General features: G+C 38.8%; 1 protein-coding gene across 1 annotated transcript; it reads right to left on the reverse strand.

Annotated features, from left to right (window-relative positions):
• Nucleotides 1-10827: 10827 nt before the first annotated feature.
• Nucleotides 10828-16522, reverse strand: LOC121876265. Its single transcript, XM_042381300.1, has 2 exons — nt 16202-16522; nt 10828-12757 (listed from the first exon to the last, which is right to left on the reverse strand). The coding sequence occupies exons 1-2, from the start codon at nt 16403-16405 to the stop codon at nt 12506-12508; spliced, it is 456 nt and encodes a 151-aa protein (XP_042237234.1). The 5' UTR covers nt 16406-16522; the 3' UTR covers nt 10828-12505.
• Between the last annotated feature and the right edge of the window lie 2918 nt (nt 16523-19440).

Here is a 19440-nt window from a genome sequence, read left to right on the forward strand (position 1 = left end):
GGGGAAAACCCCCATCACCTCAGTTAAGATAGGTGGAGTCTTGGTTACATCTCTTCTGGATTCTGGTAGTGAGGTGTCTCTTGTCTCAGAGACAGTTTATCTTAGATATTTTGAATCTAGGGGAGTTGGATTACATTCCCCAGAGGGTCTTGTGTTGAAAGCAGCTAATGGTAGGTCAATACCATACCTGGGCTACATGTTGGTGGATGTTGAGATTCTTGGACATAAAATAGAGCAGGTCGGGTTTCTAGTGAGGAAGGGGAAGCAGAGCTCTGCTAGTAAGGCCCGAGGGTTGATAGGGATGAATGTACTTAGCCAATCTCGAGAAGGTCTAGTGAAGGATTTTGGCCCCCAATATGTTAACTGTAGTATTATACAGTAAAGGGAAACAGAGTTTTTTCTAAGTGTTTCCAAGAGATTGAGAGCATCCACCTATGGCAGCAGAAAGACCATGTGGGGTTTGCCTCCTCTACTAGGTGGAAACAAACAAGGATCCCCGCAAACTGTCGCCAGGCAGTCAGTATTTACATCCGAAGCTTACGGAGATGTCCCAAACTTGAAGTCTTGATTGAGCCAATGCAGGCAGGGGAAGGGTGGCTGCCTCACAACCTCCTTCTTATCTCTTCATACACTACCATTAGGTATAGTAAGGGGTTTGCCACTGTGGCCAATGTGGGTAATTCTTGCCGTGGCTAAAGCGAAACTGTCATGTTGGAGTGGCTCGTGGGGCCGATCTGTGTCCTCAACAAAAAACAGCGGAGGTAAGCTCAAACAGTGTTGAATGGGGGACAGAATGCCCAGCTGATGGGCAGATGCCAGAAGATCTAAGGCAAATAGGTGCTGAAGATTGACCTAAAACAAATACCCAGTAGCACACAAGAGAGACTTTGGAGTGTGTTGCGGAAGTACCGCGATGTTTTTCTGGACAGCAAGGGAAAATTAAGATGCACTGGAATAATCAAGCATACCATCCCTCTCGTAGATGAAACTCCCATTAGACAACCCTTCAGACGGGTTCCCCCCACTCAAATCCAAATGGTTAAGGACCATATCAACCAGCTGTTGGAGCAGGAGGTCATACAGAAAAGCACTAGTCCATAAGCAGTCCCAATTGTTCTGGTGAAGAAACGAGACATGTCACTGCATTTGTGTGTTGACTTTAGGAAACTGAACAAAGCCACGTGTAAGGATGCTTTTCCACTACCAAGGATTGATGAGTCTCTTGATGCATTGCCAGGAGCAAGGTGGTGTTCAACATTCGATCTAGCCTCAGGTTATTATCAGATAGAGATGGATGACAAGGACATCCAAACGACTGCTTTCTGTACACCATTCGGGCTGTTTGAGCATAAACGCATGCCGATGGGATTATGTAATGCTCCCGGAGCATTTCAGCAAGTCATGGAGAGCATCTTTGGTAGTGAGATATTTTCAACCTTGTTGGTGTACCTGGATGACCTCATGATATTCTCAAAGACACTTGATGAGTGCATAGAAAGGCTGTAACTTGTGCTCTCTAGGCTAAAGGGACATAACGTGAAACTGAAACCATCCAAATGCAACCTGTTTCAGAGGAAGGTTGCCTATCTTGGATATGTAGTTTAACAGAAGGGAATTGAGACAGACCCTGGTAAGATGGAGGCTGTTAAGCAGTGCCAGGTTCCCACCACCATTAGGAAGTTACGCTCCTATGTTGAGTTTGCCTATTTTTACCGACGGTTTGTGCCTGGATTTGCAAAATTAGCTACCCCGTTAACAGCCCTAACTTCAGGTGCCACCGCCCCAAACCAGTCCATCTGCTCGAGGTGGGCTCAGGTGCATGATGACGCATTCAACCAACTAAAGGGCAAGTTAGTCATGGCACCCATTTTGATTTGTGCTGATTTTAGGAAGCCAGTTTTCAGGGGCTAGGAGCTGTCTTGTCACAGGAGGTAGAAGGCAGAAAACACCCTATTGCCTATCCCAGTAGGGCCTTGAAGGGGTCGGAGAGAAATATAAAGAATTACAGTAGCATGAAATTAGAGCTGCTAGCTTTGAAGTGGGCCATCACGGAGAAATTCAAAGACTATGTGGCAGGCAACAAGTTTACTGTCCTCACTGACAATAATCCTTTGACTTACTTGGACAAGGCAAAGCTTGGGGCAGTAGAACAGAGATGGGTGGCCGATTTAGCTCGGTTTGATTATCATCTGGAATATCTGGCAAGGAAAGCGAATGGGAATGCAGATGGATTATCCAGGAAGAGCCATGAGCCAGAACCTGAGGCAGATGACTCCTCCGAGAGGGTTGAAGCTATGGTCATAGATGCTTTCGGGGAAGAGAGTTCTCTTAGTGGTGAGGACAATGAGACCCCATGCCCAGCTGAGGAAGGAGCAGATAGCCCTCAGGTGACTGGACAGTTAATGTGGCTTCCCAGCATATCTCAGGAAGGTTTGGAGCAACTGCAGGAGCAGGACAGTAACATTTCATAGTGCCGAAAGGGCCTAGAAAGACAGCTAGGAGAAAGTGAATTTGTAACAGATTGCTGTTTAGGAAATGGGGAAGGCCAGGCCAGAAGGAGCTAAAACAACTAGTTTTGCCTACTACCTTGAAGGGGGAGGTAATGAAACTTTTGCATGATGACATGGGTCATCAGGGTATCGAACGCACCACTAGATTGATTAAGCAGAGGTGCTACTGGCCACGAATGGATTAGGACATCTTTGAATACTGTAGGGGCTGCCACAGGTGCAGTTATCCCAGAGGTACGCATGCAAATGAATCCGCTTACAGCCATTAGACCCTTTGACATTAAGGCGGTGGATTTTACAGTACTAGAACCTTCAAGTGGCGGCAGATAAAATGTGCTGGTGGTGACAGATGTGTTCTCTAAGTATACCTGGGCATTTGCCACACGAGATCAGAAGGCAGCGACTGTAGCAAAGACCCTGGTTGATGAGATATTTACCAAATATGATGTTCCTAGGAAAATTCACACTGATCAGGGAGCCCAATTTCAGAGTGCATTACTGAAAAACCTATGCAAGACCTGGGGAATAAAGAAATCTATGACTACTCCATACCATCCAGCTGGAAACGGACAGTGCGAGAGGTTTCACCGCACAATGCACCAATTGTTGCGAACAATGTCAGTCAAGCAAAACAAACTTTGGATAAAGCATTTAGGAATGGTAACCACCATCTATATTAAGACTCCTAACTTGACCACTGGGTTCTCCCCTCACACTTTGATCTTCGGTACTGATCCCAAGCCTCCGATAGATATCTTGTTAGCACAAGCAGAGGAGGAGGACTCGTGTCATGATTGGGTGGCCCTACACAGAGAAGTATCAGAGAATGCCTGGAGAGTTGCAAACGGTAATTTGGAGAATATGTATCAGAGTAGAAAGCTTCTGCATTATAAGAAAGTGCGAGGAAATCATTGGACGTTGGTCAACGTGTATTAGCGCGAAACCTTCATGGAAAGGAAAGGAATAAAATCTAGGACAACTGGTATGAGGATATATTTGTGGTATCCCATGTGTTAAATGAGGAGGGAAGTGTGTATAGGATTGTTCCTGAGGAAGATGGGGCCTCAAAGGTAATTAATACACAGCATGTATTTGCGGGCAGCCCCAAGAGTAGCTGATGGCTCAGATGTGACAGATAGCTATGATGGTGATGATGAGGACGATGCGGATTGCCCGGTGGGGGACCCACATCCTGACAGTGGTGAAAACTCTAGGCACGAGGTAAACACACAAAGTTCTAATGAGGACCTGGACCCCGTCGCAGATAGTTTAAGTGAGGGCAGATAACATAAGAACATAAGAATGGAGGAAACTGCAGTGGGCCTATTGGCCCATACTGGGCAGTCCCATTTACACCCAACCCCTATTGCTCATATGAGCATCCAACCTATGTTTGAAGCAATTCAGCGTATTCGAGTTAATGATGATATTTGGTAACTTGTTCCATTCATCCACTACTCTGTTTCCAAACCAGTGTTTACCTATTTCACGCCTAAATCTAAATTTGTCTAATTTAAAACCATTGTTACGAGTTCGCTCCTGGTTGGATAGTTTGAGTACCTTTGTAATGTCACCTTTGTTTAGCCCTGCCTTCCACTTATACACCTTTATCAGGTCGCCCCTCGCTCTACGTCTCTCAAGGAAGTGCAAATTAAGAAGCTTTAACCTGTCTCTATACTCAAGGTTCCTAATGCCCGGGATTAGTCTTGTCATTCTCCTCTGAATTCTTTCCAAGGATTCTATATCCATTCTGTAATACGGTGACCAGAACTGAACTGCGTAATCAGGTGTGAAGGTCTCACAAGAGCAAGATACCCAGTTTTAGGATGACCTCGCTAGTCTTGTAACTAACACTCCTTTGTATGAACCCAAATGCTTTATTAGCCTTATTCTGAGAACAAAACACATTGTTTACTTGGCTTAAGGTTCCTGCTTATCATTACTCCTAAATCTCTCTCGCAGTCGGATTTCTCTATGGCATCGTTGTTCATCTGGTATCTGGTTTCCCTGTTTACATCTATACTGAGTACTTTACATTTGTCCACGTTGAATTTCATCTGTCATTTTTCAGACCATTCGAAAAATTTGTTTAGATCTTCCTGTAGTTTTGCCGAGTCCTCGTCAGATTTAATAACACGTCCTATTTTAGTGTCATCAACAAATTTACTTATGTTGCTGTCTATGCCGATATCTATGTCGTTTATGTATATAATAAATAATAATGGTCCAAGTACTAAGCCTTGGGGAACTCCACTAGTGACGTTGCTCCAATGGGATTTAGTGCAGTTAATGCTCACTCGCTGTTTCCTGTCTTGTAACCACGCCCTAATCCATTGAAGGATATTACCTTTGATGCCATGTGCTTCTACCTCTCTAATTAGTCTTTCATGGGGGACTCTGTCGAACGCTTTGCAAAAGTCGAGATATACCACATCATAATTGTGTCCCTCGTCCACCGATTCGAAAACTGATGAAATGAATGCTAATAGATTAGTTAGACATGAATGCCCGCTTGTGAAGCCATGCTGGGAATCATTGATCAATTGGTGCTTCTCCAGGTGATTTCGAATAAAGTTTGAAATGATTGCTTCCAGTAATTTGCCTACTATTAATGTTAGACTGATTGGACGGTAGTTAGAGGATAGTGATCTATCCCCTTCTTGAAAATCAGTATTACATTCGCTATCCTCCAGGATTCTGGTACTACACCTGTTTTTTTTTAATGACATGTTAAACAACTTTGCTAAGGGCATACTAAGCTCTTCCTTACATTCCTTTAATACTCTGGCAAATATCTCATCGGGACAGGTGACAATAGGCTTTAGTTTGTCTATTTGCTTACTAACATCGTTACTAGTCACTACTATCTCCTTAATTTGTTTTCTTCACTATCTCTGAATAAAGGTGATTTTCGGGTATCATGTTTTAAATTTTCAAATAGTACTTTCTTGAGCAGATCAACTGAAATTTGAAGATTATATATACCTGTATACTGTATATATAGATGTGGTATGAGGAACTCCAGAGACAACTATTTTGTGATTCAGAATATTATTGATATATATATATGTATTTTTGTAAGCCCCGAAGAGGAAAACATAAATATATTTTGTAGGTTTGAAATGGAATTTGCGGCAGAGCAAATGCATCCCAGCCAGTTGGTGGAGAGACGCTATGGCCCAGTAACAGCAGTGTCCCACGTATTTCTTGCTCTGTTAGGGTGTGTTTGATAGATTGAGCATAATAAGTGTTATATGAAGAATGTGATGATCTCGTGGAGGTAGTTTGTAAGCCAGAATAAGGCTAATTCCAGCTTTGCTCTACAGACATTCACCCTGGAGTCGACACCAACAGCCACCTCCCTGTGTTATGCTGGTGGGTTGGGTTTATTGTGTATTGTTTAATTCCTACTACTGTGTGGTACCAATATGTGAATATGGCAACAGCTGATGCTTGTTTTGTAAGTACAATGTATAATAACTAGTTATGTCTGATCTAGGTCCCAGCCTTTCCTTCCTCGGGTGATTTCTAGAGTAAATAAAGGAGAGAAAATTATATGTCTGTGTTTTATCCCTGGTATGGGAGTTCCCTGCTTTATGCTTTGATATATATATATATATATATATATATATATATATATATATATATATATATATATATATATATATATATATATATATATATATATATCCAGATCAAAGGTTTTCAAAGCATTATTAACCTTGGGCAACTGACAAATAAATTTATGTAACATATTATCAGTTTTGAACTGACCATCACGAAGGTGATGTCAGTGGCCCAAGGTTAAAAATGCTTTGAAAACCTTTGATCTAGATGTAGGATAGTTATTTAGTGGGTCCCTTATTTTTGACCTGACCTGACTAGTCACGTCACCCCCTTCTCTTAAGCTCCTCTACATGTGTGTTGGTGTGGGGATTAGTGGATGACATCATTATGACCTGACCTCATGTTTAATAAGGTCACCCTGTATATTTAAGCCTCTCTCTGTCCATGTAATCCAGTTGCCTCTGAAGATGTCTTGAATAAAGACGAAAGCTAAGGTGCTCCGTTGTTTCCCTTTTCCCGTGTGATTTTATCAAAGATATATATATATATATATATATATATATATATATATATATATATATATATATATATATATATATATATATATATATATATATATATAACCGGTCGGAATTTACTGGACTTTAATTTCTCACTTGACTTGGGGTTTATTAAAAATTAATAGATGGTAATGGCAGTGGAAGCGCCCCTTTGAGAAAAATCCCGAACCAGCACAAGAACACTTAAATCTACTAAACAAAATGAATTGTCCGTGACCCGTGGAAGGATAGCGTCTGTGACTGGGATGAATGAGACACACTGTAAAATTTAGACACTTATATTCCCTCCAACACTACAAACACAATCAAATAATGGTACACCAATATGCGCACCTCTTAACTTGAACTTAAAACACTACTCTGGGGAATAAAAGTTAAACATGATATAGAAATTATTAGAAACTCAGGCAACAATAAATTTGAAGTATTAAGAAATGTTGCTTGCACACATGAAACAGGCCTTAAGGGCTTTCACAAAATAATATCAGTCACTGAGGAAATGGTATTAAAAATAAGAAATTAAATACTCTACAATGAATAGGCCTTAGGGGCTTTCAACAAAATAATATCAGTCACTGAGGAAATGGTATTAAAAAATAAGAAATTAAATACTCTACAATGAATAGGCCTTAAGGGCACTCACAAAATTATATCACCCCAACAGATGCACACTTCCTAACCTAACTTAACCACTACTCTGGGGAACAAGGTTATACCTGAGATCGGAATTATGAAGAAAAATTAGATGCATTAAAAGAATCAAATCACAGTATCACTCTGGTTCCATTTAGTGACACAAACATTCAAAAAACAATACTATCAAAATTGTTTAAGAAATATTAAACTACACACGTCAAGATAATATCAGTAACTGAGAAATGGTATTAACTACACCCAAATATATTGTCACTATTATTGGTTTGTTACTGGGTCCAACAATACCCGTGAACCATGCTCCACCCAACTCAACATACACCCGTAATAAGGGAGATAAAATGTTCCTCTAGGTATCCCCTAGACTCATGGTCTCAGTGTGCGACCCTGTATCACTCAGCTGGTCCCACTTTACCCCCAGTACATCCATGAAACGGAAGGGAGTGAGCAAATCAGACCTTGTACAGTTGAGAGAAGCTTTAGCTTTCCGTTAGCAAGAGGGTTTCACTAAGCTGCTCGAGACATGTGGTGTTGTGAGCCGAGGTAGAGGAGAGCTGATGACCCCAACGATCGTCCCGTCGTCAGCTGGGCACCCAGACGGCTAGATTCCCTCAAGAGATCCTTTGATACCCCGCTAAACAGTGACAAGCCTACACTGATCGGTCCAATGGCGACAATCGCCACCCTCAATCATCAACGGCAGTCTCAAACGGCAGTCAATCTCTTGCGGTCATCACTCTCGCAGTCAAACTCCCGTCAAGTGGGTTCTGACGGAAACCCTGAAATGAACTCACTGTTAGCTCTTGTTAACTTTACCACTGTCTTATCTAACCCTGTCTGAGATCGAATGAGACTTACTTGTTATACTGCAATCGTGCAACACAGGTGACTAGGCCACGTGACTATTTCTGTGACGGACGAGAAGGGACGTCTTGTTTGTCTGAATGCTTCCCCGTGACTGAGGGAGAGCCAGCGTCGCGTCTCTCCAAGGCGCTAGCTTAGGCCTACGTGACATATTTTCCGCCTAACTAATAACTCCTTGGGACACCCGTAACATTATTCAGACTGATAAACGATCTATAATAATTTCAAATTCGATAATAGTCCCTTAACTTCATGAATCGCATCATTATTAATTCGGCAAATTACATTTAATATCATATAGGCCTAGTTCCACAACCTCCCACTTTGTGAGGGGAGCGCTCTCTTCTCTCAGACGACCTTGAACGCTCAGTATCGCTAATGGCTGGGCATTTGAAATTTCTGAATATTACATATATATATATATATATATATATATATATATATATATATATATATATATATATATATATATATATATATATATATATATATATATATATATCCTTCTCACTACGATAGGCGATAATTTAGAACTTCTTTACACTGGTTTAGACTCTCAAAATACCAATAAATGGCCAGACACTCCTTGTTCCACCCCTCTAGTCTAACCTCTATATTTTCCATAATATAATCTTCATATCTACTCCTGAATCTTCTTTCTTATTGACCCGTTTATTCCTCACTATCAACCCTTTGTCATCATATATATGAAGCAGTACCTCACTATTTCCATTCATTCCTGGTAAACCATATATTGCCTTTATCCTCTTCAACTTCTCCATTACCAACTCACTTCCTGATGTACTGTGTCTCACTATTACCACACTTTTCTCTCTAGTTTTAATCTGGTCCGTGATTATTTAGAACTGAATTCATATAGTACTTCTTTACACAACTCCTCATGAAGAAAAACCCCAGCCTTTTTTTCACACTAACGCTAATATACCCTAACCCAGCGCTAGGGTGTTTCATCATCAGGTGAAATAAACTGGGGTCTCTAACCTTCACGTGATATGAATTAAACTATATTTGATTTTTGCAGTATTCCTATCCAAGTCAACATCTTTACTTGGGAGTCGATATAAAGTCATATCGAAATATAATATAGATCGATTTAGAACTTTCTGCCGTTTTGATCATTATGGAGAGGTCAGAGCTCACTGGGGAGTTGAATGACCTTACGAACATAAGAAAATAAGGAGTCTGCAATAGGCCGGTTGGCCTGTGCATGGCAACTCCTGTCGAGAGTTACTACCACTCTCTATCATCCATGAATCTATCTAGCCTCCTTTTGAAACTTTCCAGAGTTCCCGCACTTACTACAAAGTTGCTAAGCTTGCTCCACTCGTCCACCACCCTATTTGTGAACCAGTTTCTTCCTATCTCCCTCCTAAACCTAAACTTATCCAATTTGAATCCGTTGCTCCGAGTCCTATCCTGCTCGGATATTATAAGAACTTTATCTATATCCCCTTTATTGATTCCTTTCACCCACTTAAATACTTCTATCATATCTCCCCGCACTCTTCGTCTTTCTAGGGAATGCAAGTTAAGTTTCTTTAACCTATCCTGATATGGAAGGTTTCTAAGTCCCGGAATCATTTTTGTCATTCTTCGCTGCACCGACTCTAGTGAATTTATATCCATTCTATAATAGGGGCACCAGAACTGAATCGCATAATCGAGGTGCGGCCTAACTAGCGCAAGATATAGTTGCAATAAGACCTCTGCACTCTTGTTACTTGCACTTCTAGATATAAAACCCAATACTCTGTTTGCCTTATTTCGAACATTAACGCACTGTTTTCTAGGCCGTAGGTCCGGGCTTACAAGTTACCCTAGGTCTCTTTCACAAGTCGACTTCTCTAGGTTGATGTTGTTAAGGCTGTATACATGATAAGTATTTGTTCTTCCAATATTAAGTACGCTGCACTTGCTGGTGTTGAATTTCATTTGCCATTTTTCAGACCACCCCTGCAGTTTATTTAGATCCTCCTGTAATGCATTTGCAACCTGCCCTGAATTAATTTGCCGCCCTATTTTGGTGTCATCCGCAAACTTGCTTATGTCACTGCTGATCCCAGTATCTAAATAGTTTATGTAGATTATGAACAAGAGTGGGCCTAGTACTGACCCCTGGGGAACCCCACTGGTTACACGGCCCCACTCAGATTTAACACCATCTACGCTGACCCTCTGCGTTCTATCGGTGAGCCATGATTTTATCCAATTTAAAACTTTCCCCTCGATACCATGAGCCTTAATTTTTCTCAGAAGCCTCTGATGCGGTACTCTGTCAAATGCTTTGCTAAAGTCTAAGTAAATAACATTGTAATTTTCGTCATTATCTACTACCTCGAAGACTTTCCTAAAAAACGTTGACCTCTTTAACGTAGCTTGGTTTCCTAGTCAGTTATTGAATACAGGCAGAGTTGTAAAAAGAACCGAACTTTGTTACATAAGTAAAAGTAGTGTTACATTGGCAAAATTTTACTCAAGTAGAGGTTAAAGTATCCAAAGTTCAATGTACTCAAGCACAAGTAAAAAAGTATCTCATTCCTCAAGTACTGAAAGTAAAAAAGTAACAAAATTATTGTTTCAAATATTAAAATAAATCAACAGAATATTATAAAAAAAACTAGTTAACTAATGATAAAAATAAAAGACACATAGCATTACAGATGTTTATTTGCAAATCTTCTATTGAGATTAATCAATAACTGATTCTCGAAAAAATGGCTACCCAATCAGGATCTCTTAGGCCTAAATATAAGCCCAGCATACGTTCAGAGGCTCTTCTCCCTACAATCTATCGCAGGGATAGTGAACGGGCTGAAAATATATCCATCTAACACTATGATCACTGTCTTCCTTATCCACACAAGTGGATAAGGAAGACATAATGTGCAGACATAATGTGCAGGAAGATGGGGATTATTAGTTCCTCACTTCCCCAGCATATCTATATTTCTATCAATCTATATATATTTCTTTATATCTGTCTACCTATTTATATAATATTAATGTTATTTATCTATATCTATCTATCTATGACGACACTAAATTTATCCATATCTGTCTAGCTATCGATCAATCTATAGCCATATAAATTTATTTAGCTGTGTGTGAGTGTAGGAAAATAAAACATAATTAATAAATATATCTAAACATCAATTATCGCTCAAAATATACATGTTATTAATGTCATCACAGGAAACTCTTTATGTGAAGCAAATAACTTGTACTTCATAAAACATCAATTTTATTAGCATGAACTAACACAACAACACTCTAGAAACAAGTGAACGTAGTGAGAGATCAATAAACAAATGTATGAGTAAATTTTGATAACACAGAAGCCAGTAATAATCAGCGTCTTGTGGGGGAGGATTTACGTACTAATAGAACTGAGTGACTCCCTGAAGGATACCCCCTATACTTATTTTATCTTAAGAGTAATTACCTTAACGCAAACCTAACCTACCCTAATGTAACTTAACCTTTCTTAACCTAAACCATCAGGTAGTGATTCTTGTATGTTTCCGGGGCAATTCAGGGGTTCAGAGTGTGCATGACTGATATTTGGGGCTGTAAACACACACACATTGATCGTATTTAAACACACACACACACACACACACACACAGAGGCAGGTGCGAAATAATAAAATTTGCCAACTTTTAACACATGAACTGGGCCACTTCACGAACACACTATATGTTATGTCATTATCACTTCCCTCACACTGACCGTCTGTTATTATTCACCGAGGTACTAAACTACCCTGAGCCTGGTGGACCAAACCATACGCATATGCCTTTGGTCAGTCCAGCTTTACCAACCCCCAGAGACATTTTAGATGAAAACTACGGTCTTTGAGCATACCACACACGAAACAGTGCCGTGCTTGTGTAATGTTTTGCCCCAAAACTGTTACGTATGGCCCATGATTTGACAGATAAACACAAATTATCCTTCTTTAAGAGATCTTTAAGTTATTGAACAAGCCTTAAATCTTAAGAGTACTAGTTTTGATTTTAACACAATGCAGGTGAATTCGCATTGTCACTTGTAATACAACATGTAAAGTTCAGTTCACTGCGGCACTGCTACTTATTTCAAATCTGAACATTAGGATTGCGTCATACATCTAATGCGAAAAACAATTTTGTTCCCGGAGTGAGAGTGAACGTTGAGCATATCATGTTCCTGCGCTTATATACCAGAACTGGCGAACTTGGAAGGCATTGAACACATATTGTTTCCTCGCACCACAGCCAGACATCATAACTCACTGTGAGTCGACGCACTTAATAGCCAACTGAGCCCGGAGGACCTGACCCTTGGTTCTCACGCTGGGGTGGTCTTGGAGATGTCTGTGTATGATGGAGGTTCTTTGTCTAGGTTTTCCTCTGTACTTAGCGTTACCTTGGCGTCTTCATCTTGGCAAGGGAGAATGTCGGTCACGGAGACATAGGCTTCGTCGGCAGTGGTGCAGAGGTGGTCATATGGAGGAGGTGTGGCCATCACTGCATCATAATTGGGTGGAGCATCGGTAGTGTTCCTGTCACACACACTGCCGCCATACTCAGGGTCTTTATTCTGTTGAAATGTGCATAAATTACTCTACATTTTTTTCAGGGATGTGATGCAAACAAAATTATTTAAAGAAATCCAGGACATTTCACTTAAATGAATCAGAAACAACAACACACGTACAGGGATTTCTGAATGTGATGACAAATTACACACACACACACATATCAATCCTATTATAGTACTGCGTTGAAGCAGAGGATCTTCAAATGTATTCAAGGCTAACTGAGACACAGATTTTCTAGAAAAGCATTATACGAGATACAGTAATGTTAAAAGTGATAATTTAGTAAGGGTGTCTAAGGGAAAATATCATTAAGTGCCGGACAAAAGAATGAATCTTGGATCTTCAGCAAGGTTATGGATCAAGGACATTGGGTGAGGGAGAGGAAGCGGGCTTCCCTTTCTAACTAGGCCACTACGACCGTGAGGTAAACAACAGCAGAATCCCTACACTGTGGCAACCGTGGAGACCTCCGTGGTGGCAACACAAGCATTCACAGGTACTAATTTTAATCCATTCTTTATTTGGCAACGAACCAAAGATGATATTCTCTGTATACTAAAACCTCGCTGAGATATTTCGTACATAAAGCCAAGTAAGTAACAACATAATTATTTTACAAGATTATTTATATATATATATATATATATATATATATATATATATATATATATATATATATATATATATATATATATATATATATATATATATATATATATATATATATATATACTGTATATAAGAACATAAGAAAATAAGGAGTCAGCAATAGGCCGGTTGGCCTGTGCATGGCAGCTCCTGTCGGGTTACTACCACTCTCTATCGTCCATGAATCTATCCAGCCTCCTTTTGAAACTTCCCAGCGTTCCAACACTTACTACAAAGTTGCTAAGCTTGTTCCACTCGTCCACCACCATATTTGTAAACCAGTTCCTTCCTATCTCCCTCCTAAGCCTAAACTTATCCAATTTAAATCCGTTGCTCCGAGTCCCATCCTGCTCGGATATTATAAGAACTTTATCTATATCCCCTTTATTGATTCATTTCACCCACTTAAATACTTCTATCATATCTCCCCGCACTCTTCGTCTTTCTAGGGAATGCAAGTTTAGTTTCTTTAACCTATCTTGATATGGAAGGTTTCTAAGTCCCGGAATCATTTTCGTCATTCTTTGCTGCACCGACTCATGTGAATTGATATCCATTCTATAATAAGGGCACCAGAACTGAACCGCATAATCGAGGTGCGGCTTGACTAGCGCAAGGTATAGTTGCAATAAGACCTCTGCACTCTTATTACTTACACTTCTAGATATAAAACCTAATACTCTGTTTGCCTTATTTCGAACATTAACGCACTGTTTTCTAGGCCGTAGGTCCGGGCTTACAAGTACCCCTAAGTCTCTTTCACAGGTCGACTTCTCTAGGGTGGTGTTGCTAAGGCTGTATACATTGACAGTATTTGTTCTTCCAATATTAAGTACGCTGCACTTGCTGGTATTGAATTTCATTTGCCATTTTTCAGACCACCCCTGCAGTGTATTTAGATCCTCCTGAAGTGCATTTGCCGCCCTATTTTGGTGTCATCCGCAAACTCGCTATGTCACTGCTGATCCCAGTATCTAGATCGTTTACGTAGATTATGAACAAGAGTGGGCCTAGTACTGACATATATATGCATATATATATATATATATATATATATATATATATATATATATATATATATATATATATATATATATATATATATATTAGATGCACTTGTAGCTGTACTTAAATGGTTAAACGAAAGGTATACAGTGACCCTGACTGGCTGATTAATCTGGTCTTTGGTAGAAACAAAAGGTGTTCTGGCTGCCATAAAAAAAGATAAGAATAACGATTTATCGTCTTCTTGTATATGTCAGACCTACAGGTATTCTGTTCCTTTAGCTTTAACAGGAATTATCTATTCATAGAATCTATATCAATGAGTGCATAATCAGAATTCTACTTATGCTGTTTGAAATAAGATTTAGATGTAGACGAGTAAATTATATTCATGCCAGTATTTGTTGTCTACCTCCATGACAAGAGAGAACCAATCAACTGTACATTCCCTTCTTACTTGAAATCTTTATAAGACGAAAATGTTCCTGGGCTAAGGGGATGCTACGAGTCACGAACGTTCTTACAAATTATATTTTTTTTGTGAGTATAATATTTACCACATTGAGGACATAATACACATGTAATCTATTTGGTAATGAAAATGGATAAGGTACTAAAAGCCTGACGTCCAACGTAAGGAACTATTGTGGTAACTAACCTTGGGCCTCTAGTAGGTTTCCGTGTCTTGCGCTTGACGTAGGTATTTATAAGAGAAAATCATCGGCCATGGGGTAACTAATATAAACTAAATAATTGTATATTTTCAGGTGGAGTAATGTTACGAATTGGTTTACACTATCTTAGGTTTTAAGTGTCATTGTTGTAAGGGTTTGACTCATTAATAGAAGATAGTTAACTAACACCTCACTTATTGTGTCTGCTGTACACGAGAAAATTAGTGAGAAAAGGTCATCTTTGATGATTTAGGCAAAACATTCTACTGTCTCTGAAAACACATATCAGTATATATTATAACATAATTTGTTCTTATTTTTCAAAGATAAAAAAAAATAGTTAACGAAATATACAATAACTTCCTCATTATACTAGAGTTAATCCAAATGTCCTAAGTTTTTCCTGACATTGAGTTGCCGGCTAGTAGAGATTTTAAGGCTTGCTGCCAAGTTGCACTTTGTTCCTTTGTGAAAGGCGAATAAATGATCATTTTTTTGGAAAATAGTAAGATAGTAATAAAATATAAACTAAGGCATAAACGGCACTATTTCGACACCTAAAATATTTAGGTTATTAATGTCTTGTGTCAGAACGTTACCATATGAACTATTATCGTCTATATAATGTTATCGCATTTGTAAAATCATAAAATATAATGGGATACCATTATTAACTTCCGGTCTTTGAAGAACTGAGTTTTTCCAAGTCTTAAAATTAAGAAAAAGTTAAGTGCTTATCAACACAAATGACACTGCCACCAACTTACGCTGTCTTGGTGTTGAACACACTGCTTTTTATAGTGTCTGCACCGCTCACATGCCTTTGTGGACAGTCACATGCTCCACAGTTCATCTAATGAACACTGTTGCTACATATTACTCCAGGAGGAGTCTCAAAGATTCGTACGTTTTTATGTATTTTTCTGTGTTACCTACTGTACATCTAGTGTCGGTGGTCAGATTGAAAATTCGCTGTTGTTTCGGCTATGATCATTTCATATATCCTAAATCAGATAAATATATATAATCTTTGATCCTCATTTATTGGGAAGAATAACTTAAGGAAACCTTGAGATTTCTGGCTCAAGATGATACAAAAAAAAGGTCTATTCTTACCTGTGGTTGGCCTTCTGGACGACTCGCCAACAGTCGGTAATGAGCCATGAGCAGGGCCACACACGCACACAACACAGCAAAGGCTACGAGCAACGAGAAGCCTGGAAATGCACACGATGGGTTGTGGAAGAGAACCGCCACAATCACCAAAGAAGGCACAGTCCCAAGAATGGACAAAAACAGTGACTCGCAGATTACACGCATCTTTGCTAGCTGCCCTGGGTCTGCGTTCCCCCGTCCTCACGTTACGAGAGAGCTCACACAAGTGGTGCTTTGGTGCGAGTGCTACCAGTTATATAAACCTGTGTGCCCTGCCGTGAGGCTGCCTAGACTGATGGAAGTAGCTGCGGTGAGACCCCGGGATCTCTCTAGGAAAATAACGCGATTTCCTGTTGGCTGACGGGGAAAGACGAGACGATACGTACGTTCACACCTGCCTGGTATATCCACCACCTACCCTACTTTTTTTTAGTAAATCATAGAACGAATTATCTAGAATATTACGTGATTTATCTCAAAAGTAATTACAGATCAAAGAATTGATTTATTCGATCTCAATTATACGTTCAAAGTTTAGCATCTACACACACACACACACACACACACACATATATATATATATATATATATATATATATATATATATATATATATATATATATATATATATATATATATATATATATATATATATATATATATATGCTGATAACCACAAGGAAAAAGAAAACACGAAATTCCCAAGCGCTTTCGTGTAATTCACATCTTCAGGGGTGAGTACAGACTAAGAAGTACAAAACATATATATATATATATATATATATATATATATATATATATATATATATATATATATATATATATATATATATATATATATATATATATATATATATACAGAGGAGGGTGAGCTGACCCAATCTTCTCACTTGGTTACAAATCTTCTTAATTGGGTCAGCTTACCCTCTGACCTGACTACCGATTGCTGCTGGGCTTTTTGAAGATTAGTAGGGTCATTACCTAATACCTGACCATTGTGGACTTGATCTCACCCTCCTCTATATATATATATATATATATATATATATATATATATATATATATATATATATATATATATATATATATATATATATATATATATATATATATATATATATATACCTTGTTTTGTACTTCTCCTTAGTCTGTACTCACCCCTGAAGATGTGAATTACACGAAAGCGCTTGGGAACTTCGTGTTTTCTTTCCTTGTGGTTATCAGCATATATATATATATATATATATATATATATATATATTTATACAGACTCAATGTAGTATATCAAGTATTAAGAGAAAATGTTTTAGACGACTTGACGTCACAACAATGACCTTCCGATCTGTAAAAAGTAGAGAAACAAGGAAAAGATTATCAGGTCAGGCAGGTGAGGGAGTGAAAGGGTTGGATCTGCCTCCTTATATGACGTGAAGGAAGAATGAGTTTAATATCTAATTTGGTCGGTAACTAACTAGCTGGATGAAAGAATTCCCATTAAACAAACTTATTGTAGCATAATATCATCTAGCTAGCTTAATATTACCACAATCTAGACTAAATCAACAATAATTAATCAAGCCCAACATAACCATAACGTAGCCTAACCATAACATGGTCAAACAATACCATAACTTAATTCTACCGCAGCCCAACTTATAAACAGATAACCATAAACTAGCCTAGCATAACCACAACCTAACCCAACCCTAAGATGAATTTCGCGTTGCACTCCAAACTTAGAAACTTAGCAAATCACGATTTGGGGGCGAACATTAAAACAATTTTGATATTGAAACAGTTTGTTTAGCCAGAAAAATACAGATCCAGAGTGGACAATAAGAATAATATTGACATGGCTGAGTGAAGTGAGAACTTGAACTTTTCTTTGTGGCACGTGATAGATACTGTTCATTTATATTAAGGAATTATTATATAATATTATTTAGTACCATCTGGACTACTACAAGTAACATGGTGTTAGTATATATATATTAGAATGTTGCCACGATTCAAATTTGTTTTATTTATAATTATTTTTTACATTTATATTATAAGTATGTACTCATTTTCACAGTAAAGTTGATATACCGTAATCTGATAAGAGGGTGGAAGCGATACAGCATGGGTAATGTTGGGGTGAAGCTAAGGGACAGCAGACACAGTCTTGAAGGCAAAATATATAACTATTACAATGTAAGATATAATGGTTTCCAATGTTATAATAAAAGTAAAAGTATACAAGCAATTGTTCCAAAAATATCAATAACTGGACAATAGATGAACTTTAATAGATGATTTAAATGAAATCTGCTCGGATGGGTGGGGGTAACTTGTTCCACACCACGCCCTGATATTTTATAAAGGTCTGGGACAACACAAGAACACAAGAATGGAGGGAACTGCAGCGGGCCTATTGGCCCATACTGGGCAGTCCCGTTTACACCCAACCCCTATTGCTCATATAAGCATCCAACCTATGTTTGAAGCTATTCAGCGTATTCGAGTTAATGATGATATTTGGTAACTTGTTCCATTCATCCACTACTCTGTTTCCAAACCAGTGTTTACCTATTTCCCGCCTAAATCTAAATTTGTCTAATTTAAAACCATTGTTACGAGTTCGCTCCTGGTTGGATAGTTTGAGTACCTTTGTAATGTCCCCTTTGTTTAGCCCTGCCTTCCACTTATACACCTCTATCAGGTCGCCCCTCGCTCTACGTCTCTCGAGGGAGTGCAAATTAAGATGCTTTAACCTGTCTCTATACTCAAGGTTCCTAGTGCCCAGGATTAGTCTTGTCATTCTCCTCTGAATTCTTTCCAAGGATTCTATATCCATTCTGTAATAAGGTGACCAGAACTGAATTGCGTAATCCAGGTGTGGTCTCACAAGAGCAAGATACAGTTTTAGGATGACCTCGCTAGTCTTGTAACTAACACTCCTTTGTATGAACCCAAGTACTTTGTTAGCCTTGTTACGAGCAAAAACACATTGTTTACTTGGCTTAAGGCTCCTACTTATCATTACCCCTAAATCTCTCTCGCAGTCGGATTTCTCTATGGCATCGTTGTTCATCTGGTATCTGGTTTCCCTGTTTACATCTCCTATACTGAGTACTTTACATTTGTCCACGTTGAATTTCATCTGCCATTTTTCAGACCATTCGAAAAATTTGTTTAGATCTTCCTGTAGTTTTGCTGAG

The sequence above is a fragment of the Homarus americanus genome, unplaced genomic scaffold (genome assembly GCF_018991925.1).
Source record: "Homarus americanus isolate GMGI-L3 unplaced genomic scaffold, GMGI_Hamer_2.0 scaffold34921, whole genome shotgun sequence".
Lineage (NCBI taxonomy): Eukaryota > Metazoa > Arthropoda > Malacostraca > Decapoda > Nephropidae > Homarus > Homarus americanus.